Here is a 16,496-nt window from a genome sequence, read left to right on the forward strand (position 1 = left end):
ACCATAATTAGCATATATGTCGACCAGAGCACTCTCAGTGAATATGTCTACCTTAGGCTCAGCTTTGATCACATGAGCATGGACCTTCTTTCCTAAATCGACAGATTCTATAATACAAGAGATTCTAAGAATACTCACAAGTTTGAATTGATTTGGCTTCATATTTGCTAGTTGCATCTGACGAAGTAGGTTCAGGACTGGCTCACCATATCCACTCTGGACATATCTATAAATCATTGCACTCCATGGTACCTTTATAAATAGACCCAAACCCTCTACTCCCCAGCTTCTCAGAAAAATTCATAGTCGTAGTATGCAAAAATGGTCAGTATCGTTGCATCAAAACCCATGTTCATTTATGTGTGTTTGTATGTGTAATTATTTTATTAGTTAATGTAAAAGTGAATGTAGTGGTAGCCTAGAAGTGTTTTGGTTGCAATTTGATATTGAAGTTTTAACTCAGTAAATGAATATGGGTTTGGGTAGTGAACCATATGCATAAAAAACTAAAACTGGAGGGCCTACAAGGATCTAAAATTTCCTACAAAGTTTGATGGTGTATTGATTTGGGGAAATGTTGAGAGACCCACCAAAATTTCAAGAGACATCACAAGGGGCATTGGGGTCCCTAACATAGGGAACCAAAATATCCAATATATGAAAAACATAAAAATCTAAATATAAAAATTATAGACTTTTTAATGCATAATTAATCACACATCTACACAATTAAACAACAACATCCATGATCCAATTGGCAAATAAACAATTTAGAAATTGTCATTACCATATTTTTGATTATTAATTGATTAATAATAAGTATTTGTTAAGAGTTATAACCATTAATCACGACTCTTCACCAAAGAGTGTGAATTCAATAAAAATACTCAACCTTAAGCTTTGTACCAATTCACTATTCACCTCTTGGATTCATTTCTATTTTCAGTGGCAGTTTCCTTCTAACATGGCCTTATGGCTCACTTGGTCATTTGAACCACAACAATAAACATCTTAGAAAGAGATGAAATATTCAGACTTTAAGTAATGTTAAGGTAACAAAAATATCATAATATAATGATAATTCAACAACAAAGGGCAATAATAGAAAAGTTAAAGTAACATGAAAAATATAATTACAATATCTAGAATGATATTAACAAAGTTCTAAATAGATTATGATGAATATTGTAGATAAATTCACCTTGCATAATTATTTAGGCTCCTTTTTGGAATATATAACTCAACCCTTCCGAGGAATTTGTGTATTGTTTCATGCAAAATTATCAAGGCAATTAATTGCCATAATTTGCTCCAACACTCGGTACCTAGATTTCAATTATAATGGGACAAACCTTTGTTTCATAGTGTCTCCTATATGATGTATTTAGTGTTGATGCTCAGGTATTTAGTTACTTCATGTATACATGTTATTCATGTTTGCATTCTTGAGTCAAATTCCCTTCTCTAGGTCAATATCTATGATATACAAGGCTACCACATTAGTAGATGAAGATCATCTTTCCAAGTTCAGAGGGAAACACCATTCCCTGGGATGAAGATCATCTTTCCAAGTTCTTGTTGGAATGTCTTAATGAGCCAAATAATGAACAGACTGCTTCTTATTCATTGCAAATTCCAGTTGGGGCTAATGAATGGTCTGGTTTAATTAATGATCCTTTTGCTTAAGTGAAGGGCATCAACACTCTTGCTGATGAAGCGAACATTTTGATCAGAAATGATCCAAACGAACAAAGTTCAACTAATCAGACAAAAAGGAATGTTCACAGGGTTGATTATATGGATGGAGCAGACATTACTGAGCAATCAAATTTCGAGGCATTATTTTCTCCAACTTATTTAGGTGGAGACTTTTTGGAGTTGAATGATCTAATTTCACCACTTGAGTCAAATTCCCTTCTCTAGGTCAATATCTATGATATACAAGGCTACCACATTAGTAGCCTAAATATGGTTGGAAGTGATAAGTATGCTTGGTTATTGTTGACAAAATCGATGTTGTGCTTTTCTTGTGAATATTAGCCTCATTCCTGAAGTGGTGTCAATGAGACTAGTGGAATTTTGCAGGAGAATCTATTGTGCGACCTGGGGAATAAGCCATTGACTTTGGAAAGAGATTCATCTTGATCTTCATATAATATTTATTTTATTAGAAATAAGAGTTTTTATGTTTAATGATTTAATTTTTCAAAATAATCAAGTTCCAAATCTGCTATTCCTTCTATGTACTTTTTCACATTTAAAAACAATTATTAATTATATACTTAAAAAAAAGAATTTTACACTTTCATATAGTCCAATTTAACACCACCTTATTTTCCACACCACCTTCTTTTCCGTCCCATTAGCTTATTATGGTGGCCAATTTACATTGATATAATTTTAGCTTATTATGACAAATTTACATTCATTTCTGATATTACCAGCTATGCAACTATTATGTCGAGTCTGGTATATATTTGCAAACATTCAACTAAAACGGCCCTTTAAACGATAGGCTCTTTACCGCATATTGCACCTCTAACCTTTTGTGGCTTTGATTTTGTAAACTATCGCATGTGATATATCAAATATTGAACATTATACCACTTGGACTTTTAAAAGAATATTTAGGAATGATTGGTTTCTGTATGTTAAATTTGTTCGAGGTATCGATTACTTTAGTCTTATGTTTTAATTGTGGTTATATATTTGAATTTTGCAGGGAATTAAGGAAGGGTGGTTTGATGGTGGAAGTATATTTTTTGCCGTGATCCTTGTCATTCTCGTTACATGTAAGGATTTCAGTTTTGTTTTTTTGTTTGGTTTGATCTATTATTAATTTAAACTAATTTGTAATTCATGATATTCATATTTTTATGTATTAGTTAAGTAAATTGATGAATCACATTTACATAATAATATAAAGATTATGATGTATTACCTTTTTAGGTAAAATTAATATTTAATTAGAATTTTTATTGACATAGTGACTAAGTTTAAATTTTAATTAAAAAAAACTAATCTAAAATTTAATATAGAAAAAATGCACAATATTTGCTCAAGAAAAGATGTTATTTTTTAAAAACTTTAAAACAAAAACAAAATAAAACAAAACACATATTCAAAACCTCAAAAATCTCTCAAAAATTATTCTCTTTTTTTTTTTTCTTTCTTTCTTTCTTCTTCTTCTTCCTTCTTTTCTTTTTTTTTTTTTTTTCCAGAGGAAAAAAACCATCATAGATTTATATTAAGAAAATATATTCTCAATCATGTTATAAAGGAAATGAACTCGTACTAAGGGTAAGTCTGAAATTCCTAAAATTCTTAGTTAATCAATCGATAAATAAAAGTTAATGAGATTGTTTCATAATAATAAGTTATGAAACAATTTCTTTACAACTATCCAAATAAAGAATATATCAAGTATCATTGTTATAGTGTTCATTTTGATGTTTTGCTAGTTGTCCCAAAAAAAATGCTAGACTTTATGTGATTTGTTTTTTAAACCAAATTTTCAAAAATAAAAAATTAGATTCCAATAATTATTGGAACAAATAAATAATTATATACCATTCATACTCTCCTTACTCAAGAATGTTATTTGAAAAAGAGATATTGAAGTGTTAAGGATTAGCAAAATGTAAGAGATATTGAAGTGTTAAGGACTAGCAAAATGTCTAGTAGAGATTTACTTTAACTCATAAAAACCTACTTTAATTCATAAAAGGATGCTCTCAACTATTTCATTTTGAATCACAAAAATTTAAATAACAAAATATATACCATAATTAATTATATATATATTTCAATTTTTTTATTAAAAATATATATTTTATGGGAAATAAAAATATAAAAATATAAATTTAATTTAGAAAAACGGTGTGGGGATTAAACCAAGAAAGTAGTGTTATCTGGATAATGTAATACTAGTACAACTATAATAATAAATGTAGTTATTTTCCTTTTTAAAATTAATGGTTTTAGCACAACCATTCTTTTTATAAGCTATCCATAATTATGTTATTTGTTATTTGATAATTTTGCAATGATAATTTTATAATTGTATTTGGTAAATGTGAAAAAATAAATATATGTTAACATGATGTCATTTGTTATTTAATGACTTGTATATTTGAAATTTCATCCATTGCCTATAAGAAATACGAAGAATATGCCAACATCTTTCATTTATGACCATAAGATAAAGATTTAGATTTAAAGAAAAATTAATGTACCAACATTCCACATTTAATAAGGCCTATCAACATAATTATCTCAACAAAAAAGTGGTGTCTAGTTCAATTGTCTTTTAATCAAAAAAACCTATTGTTTGGTATTATTGAAAATATCGCATATTCTTCCAGACATCTAGTGAATGAAAGGTTAGGATTTAATAAACCATATTTTTGGGGTGATTATCGAGTAGTGTTACTGATGATTGATTAGCTAGATGATGTGGTTGTTTCCATTCTTTGGTACCTAGTTCTCTGGATTGTTTATGATCATGCCAATTCATATTCCCACTCTAGTTATTCCTATTAGCAACCAATTTTTGATTATCCCAATTGTTTCTAATCATGCAATTTGTTATTCCCGCCTCTCCCACAAGGTTCATATTATCTCTACCCTCCTGGCTAGTGATCCTACTTACCTTTTCCAGCTCTTCCATAGCAACGATTTCCCTAGGCTTCACATAAATCAAATCCTCACCTTCGTGCTCCTTGGGGTTTCTCAATATCAACTCTTTTGCACATTAGTTCCATTGGTATAGGGTGTTTGCATTATTTCTTTTGCTTCTAAGATGATTGATCGTGATGGATTCAAGTAGTATTTTCGTTTATTCATTTCATTGAATTTTTTTTCAACCCATTGATTGTTAGTAAAATTCAAGAAACATATAAATAAATTCCCCATTTTAGATCTAAAAATTTCATATGGACACAAAAGAAATTGTGGATTTTATAGTCTTATTAAAGTGAGTCAAAGGTGTTGGAAAATGTAACTAGGTTAGATCTTCATAATTGTCATTGTACTTATGTCATTATATATTTCTTATAAAATCAAAAGAAGAAAAATAATTTTTATTTTATAAGCATGAGTTTCATGCTCAAGTCAAATTGTTTTCTAGGTCAAGCATTTTTTTCATGGCCCTAGGGTTTATTGAGTCAATAAGAATATTTTTCATGAGTCAAATTATTGTATTGGAGTCAAGTCCCATTTTGACTTTTAAAGGAAGGAAGAAAAAGAATGTTATTTGAGTAAAAAATGTCAATTTTATCCCCACAAGACCAATTCGGCCCTACCTGGACAATTCAGCCCTGGAAGGGGACCCATTCAACCTCTTGGTTGTGTATAAATATAGTGCAACTCATTCTCATTTGGATAATTATCAAGCAAGTTTGATTTTGTTCCAAGAGGTGAGAGATTCAACGAAATACAAGTGAAGAAGAGCTGAAGTCAAAGGAGAGAGAGTGAGGGTCAAAAGAGAGAGAATCTACCCTAGAATCTGCCACACGTGCAAAAATTTCAAGAATTGCAAGGGCTGAAAATTGCAAACCTAGTTGCAGGGGTTGAAATTTTGATGCAAGAGCTGAAAATCTGAATTTTGAGCAAGTTTGGAGAGTTTTGACTATTGTTGACTTGAGTTGACTTTGACTTGTTAACAGAGCTTGGAAGGAGGGTTGACTTGTGTCTTGTGTGAGGTCTTGGTCTTAAATTTTTGGTCTTGAATTTCTCACTTTGATCTGATTCTATAAGAAGAGAAGAATTTACTGGGTTTTCCCCTTGAAGGGGTTTTTCCTTGGCTTGGAGCCTACATCTTGTGTTCATTGTCATTTTTTGATCTTCATTGTTTATGGTTTTAGTAATTGTTTAATGAAAAGAACATAATAAAAGTAATAATAAGTCAACATATATTCACAAGCAATTATCAAGTAAAAGAGAAATCACCTTAATTGTTGCCCTATTGATTTCTCAACATGGTATCAGAGCTAAGGTGACTAGAAGGCGATTTGAAGATCACTCTTGTTGGCATAAGTGGAAGATTTTCATCAAAGCTACTTTGGAGGACATAAGAAAGGGATTAAGGAAGAAGACACATTATTCAATTTGAAGGAAGACTTCTACATTAACTATTCATCTCTATCTTGGAAGATCTTTTGATCATCATCCATTTTGGAAGACATATCTACAAGAAGATACCCCTTAAGGAACATCAATAGTTTTAAAAACAGTATCTACACTCTTGGAAACATCATCACTCACCTTTGAAGTAGCTTGAAGTTACTATTGTACCAGCCATCCTATAATTCATCACTCTAGGACATCTTTGAAGCCTCTTGGAAGGTCTTGGGAGCATCAAGATACTTGAAGACATCATGATCAAGAAGGACACCCTTTTAACATGTAAGTACTATATTATTCTCTATGTCTCAATCTTCAAATCAAATGACTTAATTTTTTAAGGAAGGCAATAAGCTCGATGGGTCATCAAACTTTCAAGGCATGGAAGAAGAGAATATATTTGGTGCTCATAGAAAATGAAGTCATGGACTATGTTCTTGGAAAAGTTACAAACTCAGTGAAGGATAAGACTCAAGAATGGGCCAAGTATACTAAAGGAGAAGTTATAGCTCAAATGATTCTCATTGAATCCATAAAAGATCATCTTATTTCATTTATTGCAGATTTGGGTACATCAAAAGCAATCTATGACAAGTTGGTAAAACTCTATTCAATCAGTACCTCGGGTCAGAAAATATATTTAAGGAATCAACTATAGAATACAAGGTTATCAAAGGATGAAGACTTGGTCTCATATCTTACAAATATTTCATAATTGAAGGATCAACTACAAGGAATTGTAAAAATTGTTTCTGATCCTGAAGAGACTACTTGTGTACTCAATGCTTTACCTTCATAATCGAGCAGTTTTGTGTCAAGCATCTATTCAAGAAAGGACGCTCCAAACTTTGATGAGTTATGGTCTTTGTGTGTTCTAGAAGAGACAATATCAAAGGCAAAAGATGACATCGAACCCAATGAAAAGTTTCAAGCTTTTATTTCTAGATAAAAGAAGAAGAATGGAAGGTTTGAACCTTGTCAAAGGAACAATAGAGACAACAACAATCAACCACATGGGAGCCAATATATGTCAAAAGTGCAATGCTTTGATGCAATGAATATGGAAACTTTAAAAGACATTTTCCTAAGGATCCCTAAAACAAGAAGAACAATAAAAGGAAGGAAAGGAGTGAAGTACACATTACCAAAGAAAATGAAGAACCAGAAAAGAAGCCAAAAACGTGAAGATCATAAAGATCTATATTACTGAAGATCTCCACTCTACCAATTTTATTAGCAATTTGTTTTCCCTTTTACTAGAAGATGGCAGCTATATTAGGTTGTACAATTACTTTTATGGCATCATGGAACGAAGCATATAACATTGGAAGGATTAGATTCTACATAGTCAATTGCATCTCATTGGAAGCAGACATCTAGCAAAAGCAAGAATAGAAGGATTTGGGCCATCTAGTACTTCTCAATTCATGCAACTACTGTCTAGCATCATGTTATATAAACAATCATTTAGCATAAAAGGATCACAGGGATCCACAATATTAATTATTAGAAGAATTTTCTTCATCATATGGAATAACTATTTGTAAAAGTACATTCGTGATTAGAAGAAAGCAAGAGTCGAAGAAGCTAGAAGATAGTCGACTTGCAGCATGAAGGTATAATTGAGGCACCTCTCATCTGAAGAAAAGAGTCTCATCGTAGACATTATATTCAAGGAAAGTCAAAGAAACAATTCGTTCTAAAGGAAGTCAACTAGATGGGTATATATGAAAGGAAGATGTGTGCATATCTTTAGAAAAGAAGCTCTTCATGTCTTCATAAAATTTTTGTAGGAAGTGTTGGATGCAAAAATTTACTTGAAAGCATGAGCATGATATGTCTTGGTTAAGAATTAGATAGAACAAAAACTCTTCAATATGATTACTCCATACGCAAGAAGCATGGTATTGATCAACATCTGATATGGTCTCTTCAATAACGTAAGATAAGAATGACAATTTTAGAAGGAGTTGTGAAGAATTCGATGGATACAATATTGAAGTTTTTTTATTACACATTGATTGATGTTTGAAAGGTGAACAAAATGAAGGTAGACCATGTAAAGAGATATTGATCTTAGAGGGAGTTAGTAGTAGAATTTGACATCTTGACAAAAGGCGATCATGATTTGGTAACTCTGTTATTGATGATTTTTGTAAGATATGATTTGGCTACCTAAAAGAACATATTGAAAAAATATAGGTTGGAAAGATATCAGTTGAACATACAACCATTTGATCCAACTCAATTCAAAAGAACACATGGTTTAGATGGAAAACACTGGTAATGGCTTAGAAGATTATATGACAGAAATTTGTACACTATAAAGGCTGAAAAGGTAGCAATCATGAGATAGTTGGTTGCACATGATGGATTTGGAAATTATCTAGATGAAGTTCACATTCCCAATTGGATATAAAGAGATACATTTATTGGTTTGACAAGATACTTTTGATGATGAAGATACTACAAATGATGGTTGATGGAAAGTGATTAATGGTGAGAACCCTGTCACAATGATGAAGAGGTTGGGTCCATAAAATCTAAGAAGGTCGAAGCTCAATATTATATGATGGTGCAAGGAAGGAGCCTTGTAGCTACTACTAAATATCTTAACAAAAGAACAAATAGCCAATGAATGAGACAAAATGAAGCTTATGGTTGAAGTCTCCCTGGTTAAGAGGGAGCAAGGGTTATCTCTCTGATTGAGAGGTAGTGGTGAGGGACACCGCTCTCCATGTTTCATGCACTAGACCAAGAATAACATCTGTAAGTCTTGGTGAACACACTAGTAGAGAGAATGGAGGATTGGATAAGCATCTGGGACTGGTACTCCTTAAGGATTAGGAATCCAAGATAGGAAGTAGTCTCGTGAACAGACACTCTTTGAGGATCAGGAAAGGTATCCAAGATAAGAGTGGTCGAAGAGGACTAATTTTCTTTGAGGATTGGAAATCTAAGATAAGAATAGTCCTAAAAGGACATACCTACTGAACATCTATATGGGGCGTGTGCCTTAAGAGGCTATGGCGGTGTCCATATGTATGCCTCCTAGCATTGTGCTCTAATATAATGGAGAGATAGAGCTAGTTAGTCAAGGACTTGTTATATTGTTATTTGACAATGTTGGTTATGATGTTGATGCTTGAAAGATGGCTTATCAATAGGACTATTCTTATGAGAATATTTCAATTTGAGAGTATCCTTGTACTGGTTATGTAATTATGAATACCTCCCTAGTTAAGATGGAGCGTTGGAAAATGTAACTAGGTCCAATCCTCATAATTGTCATTGTATGTATGTCATTATATATTTCTTATAAAATAAATATAAGAAAAATAACTTTTATTTCATAAGCATGGGTTTCAAGCTCAAGTCAAATTGTTTTCTAGGTCAAGCATGTTCCATTGGAGTCAAGTTCCATTTGGAATTTTGAAAGAAATAAGAAAAATAATTTTATTTGTGTCAAAAATGTCAATTTTGTCCCCACAATACCAAGTCAGACCTCCCTGGATAAGTTGTCCCTAGAAGGGACCCATTCAACCTCTTGGATGTGTATAAATAAAGTGAAACTCGTCCTCATTTGGAGAATTACGAAGAAAGTTTGATTTATGTGCCAAGAAGTGAGAGAGATTCAGCGAAATACAAGAGAAGAAGAGTCGAAGTCAAAGGAGAGAGAGTGAGGGTAAAAAGAGAGATAATTTTCCCTAGAATTTGCCACACGTGTGAAAAATTCAGGAATTGCAAGGGCCAAAAATTGCATACCTAGTTGCAGGGGCCAAAAATCTGAAGTTTGAGCAAGTTTGGAGAGTTTTGACTATTGCCAACTTGAGTTGACTTTGACTTGTTGAAAGAGCTTGGAAGGAGGGCTAACTTCAGTCTTATGGGAGGTCTTGGTCTTGAATTTTGGGTCTTTAATTTATCACTTTGATCTGATTCTATAGAAGTGAAGAATTTACTAGGTTTTCCCCTTGAAGGGTTTTTGCCCTGGCTTGGAGCCTACATCTTGTGTTTATTGTCTTTTTGTGATCTTCATGTTCAATGGTTTTGGTAATGGTTTGATGAAAAGAACATAATAAAAGTAATAATAAGCCAACATATATTCACAAGCACTTATCAAGTAAAAGAGAAATCACCCTAACTGTTTCCCTATTGATTTCTCAACAAAAGACATAGAGAAACCCAAACAAGAATTCAAAAAGGCTCGATCACCGTCAATCGTGGATCTTACTTTTGTAACATTACTAGTGATTATCGACCCAATCTTGGGATTCTACTTTCACAAAATTACCAATTATTTCACTGAGAGGTGCTCTATAATCCAATATAGGGAGATGTGTAGGCATAATGTAAGAAAGTATGTATGCTAACATTTTTTAAATGTCAAATCTAGTACAAATAAACACAATTGAATGTTAGCTTCAACAATTCAAAGTAAATATATAAATAAATATGAACCACACAATCAATCAATCCATTAATTTGTTCCTGGACGCGAGTAGGTGGGAGTAGTAGGAGGTCAAAATTGGTTGCAAGACAAGTGTTTGTCGACGAGGTAAAACCATAAAAAAAATCCTCAAGGTATCCATTTTATTTTTCTCATTGATAAACTCCCGACTAAGGATGCCACTAAGTGTAGTGAATCCTTAGTGCAGTAAATAGAGACATGGAGCTAAATGGATCAAGTTTCTAACTCTGAAAGGGCTCGAACATGTGATATGACTCAACACAATCACCTACAAGTTTTCCTATTATTGTTTATTGTTAAAAGAGAGCTCATAGTGTATAATAGAGCTTCACAAGCTTACTCCTCCATGGTGTGTACACAAAAAAAAGAGTGTTACCTTCTGAAAATAGGGATCCACTTATGGGTATATGCACACATCAATGACCTTAACATATTACAAAAGCAAAACTCAACCTATTATTATTTAGGACAAGGATGGTCATGTTTCATGTATGGTTTCACTCTTCAATGCCTTTCTTGAAAATCACATGGCCCTTGATCCTGCAACCCAGTTAGGATTTTCTAGAGGAAGGAGATGGGGGATTCTTTATTTATATTGATCAACATCTAGTTGATATGATAGCTGAATCAACCTTACCTAACACTGCAACCATGTCAGAAGCTGATAGTTCACAGAAATAGAACGCACCACACTTTAATTCCTCCTTTGGATTAACAACCACCATGAAACCAACAATATATACAAAATCTAAAACACAACTCTAAGTGGTTCAGATTTTGTAAAATCGTCTCTTCTTTTGTGATCAGTTTTGCGTATCCTTTGAGGTTCCCATCGAAGAGTATCACTTTTGTTGATTTCCATTACCATTATGTTAAATCTCATAAAATGTAAAACATATTGTATTATCCCCAATTTTCAATGGAATATAAATGAATTTTCAGTTTCCAATTGGAGATTTGAAACTTATCTATGAACTCGTGGGCCTTTAATCAACTGAATGATTGGTATATTTGGACCCAATGATCGATTTCTTAGAGATGAAAACTTAATGATGAACTTTACGTTGGATAGATTCCTTGTAAGAAGAAAATACATATCTCAAGGACCCATCAAATATATATATATATATATATATATATATATATATATATATATATATATATAGATTTTTTTAAGTGTAGTTAGCTGGAGTCAAGTGGGTGCAGCTCGGGTGGTAGGGAGGAGTCGCTATTATCGTCCCTACCTGGGTCTAGTCCCACTGATATTGACAAGCTCGCTCCTTGGGAGTCATTTCTACATGAACGATAACCAACTCACCTAGGCACGGGTGGATTTTCCATGGATGTATCTAATATCGATCTTTGGTATAGTAAACCACACAAAAAAAGATGTATTTAGTTGGAATTTGATTATATAATTTCTGGTAAAATTATTATATTTTGTTATTTAAATTATATTTTAAATGTAAGAATGATTTCAATTTAAAAATAAAAAATAAAAAATAAGACATTTAAATTATAGAAACTCAACAACTTAATTTTTGTTTTTTAATTTGATTAAATTTAAAATAAAATTAAATCCAAAATAAAATTAAAGATCTTATTATTAAATAAACTAGTCGAGATCCATCTTTACCCCTGATCTATCAAGCATTGAGAGGGATCAAATTTCTTGAGATGCAAACGTCATTTTCTAATGCAAAACTCGAGGAAAGGTTTGTACCTCAAGAGATTTAATCCCTCTTGGTGCTTGATAGATCTGGGGTTAAGATGGATATAGGTTGATTATTGACAATGGGAGAGTCATAGATGCATTTCTTATCATTTTTTGTTTGTTTGTGTGTGTGTATGTGTGTGTGTGAATTTATATATATTTTTTTCTTTTGGTATTATGGATTGGGATTATACTTGTGGGACACATAGTCGATTCTAGCTACTATCAATATAGTCTCTAAGTGAATTCATACGCTCCCTAGCATGGTCCAAATGGCTAATCAAGGGAATTTTAACCTCAAATTACATATTTCACAAAGATTTCATTTCACATGCATCACCAATCAAACCACCCCTATAATGAATTTATGTTTATATTTTATTTTTCCTTTTTCCATACTCCAATGAATTTCTTATATTTACCAAGTTTGAAATATCTATATTGGTATATAGTTGGATCATACAATCTCAATTATTTCTCTACTGAAACACATTTCCATATGGTCATTTTTTAATTAATAAATTTAATTAAAAGGACAAAAAAGTCAAAACTGCTCTGAAAGTAAATCTCAACCTTTGATTTTTGTATATTACTAAGAATATTCTAGAACATTCTATGAAGGTTAAATCTCTACCATCCACCTAATAATTATTGTGGATTAAATTAAAATTATTTAAGCCCTATTCCAAAATAGGCATGCCTATCAACATAATAATTTGATAATTTTCAATTTTTTTATAAGAATAATTTCTAATATTTTTAAAATTTATTTATATGGGAAATTTATAAATTAGCATAAATTTATGTTAACCCTAGATTTGAGGTGCAAACATTTGTTAAAGTACAAAAATTGAAAAAAAAGTTTTCACATCAAGACATTTAATTCCTAAAACATTTTTTAATGTGCAAAATTTGAAAAAAAAAGGTTTTCACGTCGACATTTCCATCTAGGCACTTTATAATTCTAGGTTTTATATATATACATCATGGATAGACTCAAATATAAAATAAATTATGCATTTCTTTTATCATGACGATCACACTAATAAAATATTTTAACCATAAGATTTTATTTTTTATTTTTTATTTTTATTCACTTTATGCCAAATATAAAATAAATTATGCATTTCTTTTATCATGACCATCACACTAATAAAATATTTTAACCATAAAATTTTATTTTTTTTTTTTTATCTTCATTCACTTTATGCCAGCCTCAATTCATCTTAACTCCTGATCTACCAAGTGTGAAGAGGGATTAAGGTGCACACCTCTTTTGGAGTGAAAAGAGTTTTGATCTCTTTGGTGCCAAATAGATCCAAAGTTTAGATGGATCTAGGCCGGTTGCATTATTAGTTTTTATTAAATCTATTATGATACGTGTGCATAAATTGTTCTCAATTTTATATCTAAAAGAATTTTATAAAAAATTCTTTGAAATATGTATTTATATATTCGAAAACATTTTAAATATTTTTTGGGGAAGAATATCATGGGAAAAAACATGGGTTTATAATACTGTGGGAAAAACCATGGGTTGTCAAGACTTTGAAGTCTAAAATCCACTAATGTTTACATGACATGACAACATCTCTTCCATACTAGGCTAGAGAGCATCTCTCGGTGTAATAATATATGCATAATAGAAATTAAACATGGTCATTAAATTATTTTATTTATGAGTCATATTGTCCATATTAAAATGTGTTTTTGATTATTAGTATTTTTTAAAGTACACTTCCCCTAATATTAAGTATTAAAAATCTCCCTCATATCGTAAATTAAAAAACACATATAAATGTAATAAGAATCACTTTCTTATTTATTTATCTTTGTATATTTAATATTAAAATATTTTATTTAATTTGCATAGTGACATATTCTATTTATAATCCAAATTGAAATTGTTTTATCATCAATATTTTTTAAATGCCACATATCAAGTATATATTAGGAATTGAATAAATTACATATCTCTATCATAATGGAAAATGAAAATATAACCAACATAGACCCATTTTAATCCATGGTGTTGTCTACCGATGCCACAAATTCGTTCGGACGACAAATTTTTTGTTGGAATCCAGTAAAAAAAATTCCATATATCAAAATGTCGTAGTGTTTGAATCATATTTTTGATGGTGGAAATAGATTCAACACCATCAAGAACCCCTGGGGCACCAAAAATCCTGAAGTTTGACAGCTGTAACCCAAATTTTCAAAAAAAAAATGTCGTATTTTGTCATAATATTGCTGGAATTTCCATTATTTTCCAAGCTAATTTGTGCACTCTTTAGACTACACTTTAACCCACCATCTATCAAACTTTAAAGAAGGATCAAATATAGATGCAAACCTCTTTTTGAATGCAAAAGTTCACGATAAAGAGATCTCTTAAGACTTGATAGATTTAGATTAAGATAGATATAGTTCTTTACATATATGTATATAATCAATTTTATTAAAATCTTCATATTACATTTAACCATATATATGCCCATCATATTTTTTTATAACATATATTATTCTTTAATATAATATATGTTAGACCGGTTTTCTATAAAAGAAAGGGATATTAATGTAGAGTTATTATTATTATTGTTTTTATATTTTTTTATTGACATATTTTATTATTATTATTATTACCCTGTCACACACAACTAGTAACGTATTCACATTTCCTTTGACCTATAATTAGTTTGGTAACTGACTAAAAATTAAACCAGATATCATAAAGTTCACATTAGAACATTTGATTGGGGTGGCAGGAGGGGGAGGGATTATCATTAATCCCAAAGGAAACATCAAAGACAGATATGTTTGGGGCCTCGGTAGGAAGACAAACAATCAAGTTGAAGCTTATGGTTTATTTCTCAGTCTATCCTTGGCACAAAAAAAGAGCATTAGAAAGATCCAGGTCTTAGGAGACTCAATGTTGATCATAAAGAATATGAATTATAATTCATCGGCAAAAAACATGGACCTAAATCAAATTATTAAGAAATCCCAAGGGATGATTCCCTTATTTGATTTGGTGTCACTTTTTCATATCCTAAGAGGGAATAACCAGGAAGAAAATAAACAAGAAAACCTGGCTTGTCAGTGGAATGTAGAAAGAAGTATTGTGAATGAGGTTGAGGAAACGATATGCATTCCCTAATCTTAGTCATGGGTTTCAATTATCAGTCTAAGGATGGAATTTTTGGCTCACCCAAGAGGTTAGAAAGGAAAAATAAATTGGATGTTTCAAGGTTAGTCGCTCATTATATTTCCTTACCCTTGCCCCTTCCTTCCCCTCCCCTCTTCTCCTTTATCCCCTCTTCTCTCCCCCCGTCACCCTTCTTCCTCTCATCTTGTTAAACCTCCCATCCTTATCGTTCCTCCTCCTCTCCATTTTGTTATGGCCCCTTTCTCCTTTTTTGTCAGCGTCCCGCTCCTTAGTCCTTGTCGCATCGTCCTTTGCTTGGCCCAACCTGCCCTTGTGCCTCATGGCAATGATTATCTCAGCTTGATGTAGCAACGTGTGTGCATCCTTCACGATGGTACTACACTTGTTTGGTAGGTCTCACAGCGTGAGAGCCCAACCCCCACGACATAAAATCTATTGCAAATGTCGGTGTTCCAGCATAGGAGATGGCAATTTAATGGGAGAGCATGAGAAACATTTAATCCCTCTCCTCAGAATTGCTTTGGCCACGCGTGGGAGGAAGGTGAGGGTGAGAATGAACGACAAGGAGAAGAGTTGGGAAATTATGGTGGATAGATGGGAAATTAAGTAGGAGCATTGGGATCTCAGTTCCACGAGTACCAAACTCCAGTACAACATCAATATCCAGACCTGCACCTTCTATTTAAGGAGTAACGATTTGATATGCTATTATGGTTTATGGGTAATCTTTGCTTAAGTGGTATCTGCGAAGGCCTAGTGACTGAAGCTGGGTCACTGAGCATATGTTGTGGGTTCTGGGTCAAAGCGTCGGCCTTCAAGGGGGTCTTTGGGGGCGCTTTCTGTTGTAAGGGGAACCTGGGTGTTGATTTACAAAGTGTTGGTTGTCTGAGTGAGGTCAAGAATTGTGCGGATAAGCGGAGTTGTGTGGGGGAGGTTGGAGTAGAACGTTGCAGACATTCTGGAGTTGGGGGTCTGTGGCATACTAGAGTTGGGGGTCTGTGGCATACTGGAGTTGTGGGTCT

General features: G+C 32.3%; 1 protein-coding gene across 1 annotated transcript in view; it reads left to right on the plus strand.

The window, feature by feature from the left end:
• The window catches only part of LOC149241474 (calcium-transporting ATPase 8, plasma membrane-type-like), a 209,618-nt gene that overhangs the window by 63,947 nt on the left and 129,175 nt on the right, over positions 1 to 16,496 (plus strand). The window contains exon 7 of the mRNA XM_089370556.1: positions 2,723 to 2,792. Within this exon, the coding sequence (XP_089226682.1) occupies positions 2,723 to 2,792 (70 nt within the window). The remainder of the gene's footprint in view (positions 1 to 2,722; positions 2,793 to 16,496) is intronic.

The sequence above is a fragment of the Pinus tabuliformis genome, chromosome 8 (assembly GCF_031772625.1).
Source record: "Pinus tabuliformis cultivar Carrire ecotype Pingquan chromosome 8, CPIR1, whole genome shotgun sequence".
In the NCBI taxonomy this organism is placed as follows: domain Eukaryota; kingdom Viridiplantae; phylum Streptophyta; class Pinopsida; order Pinales; family Pinaceae; genus Pinus; species Pinus tabuliformis.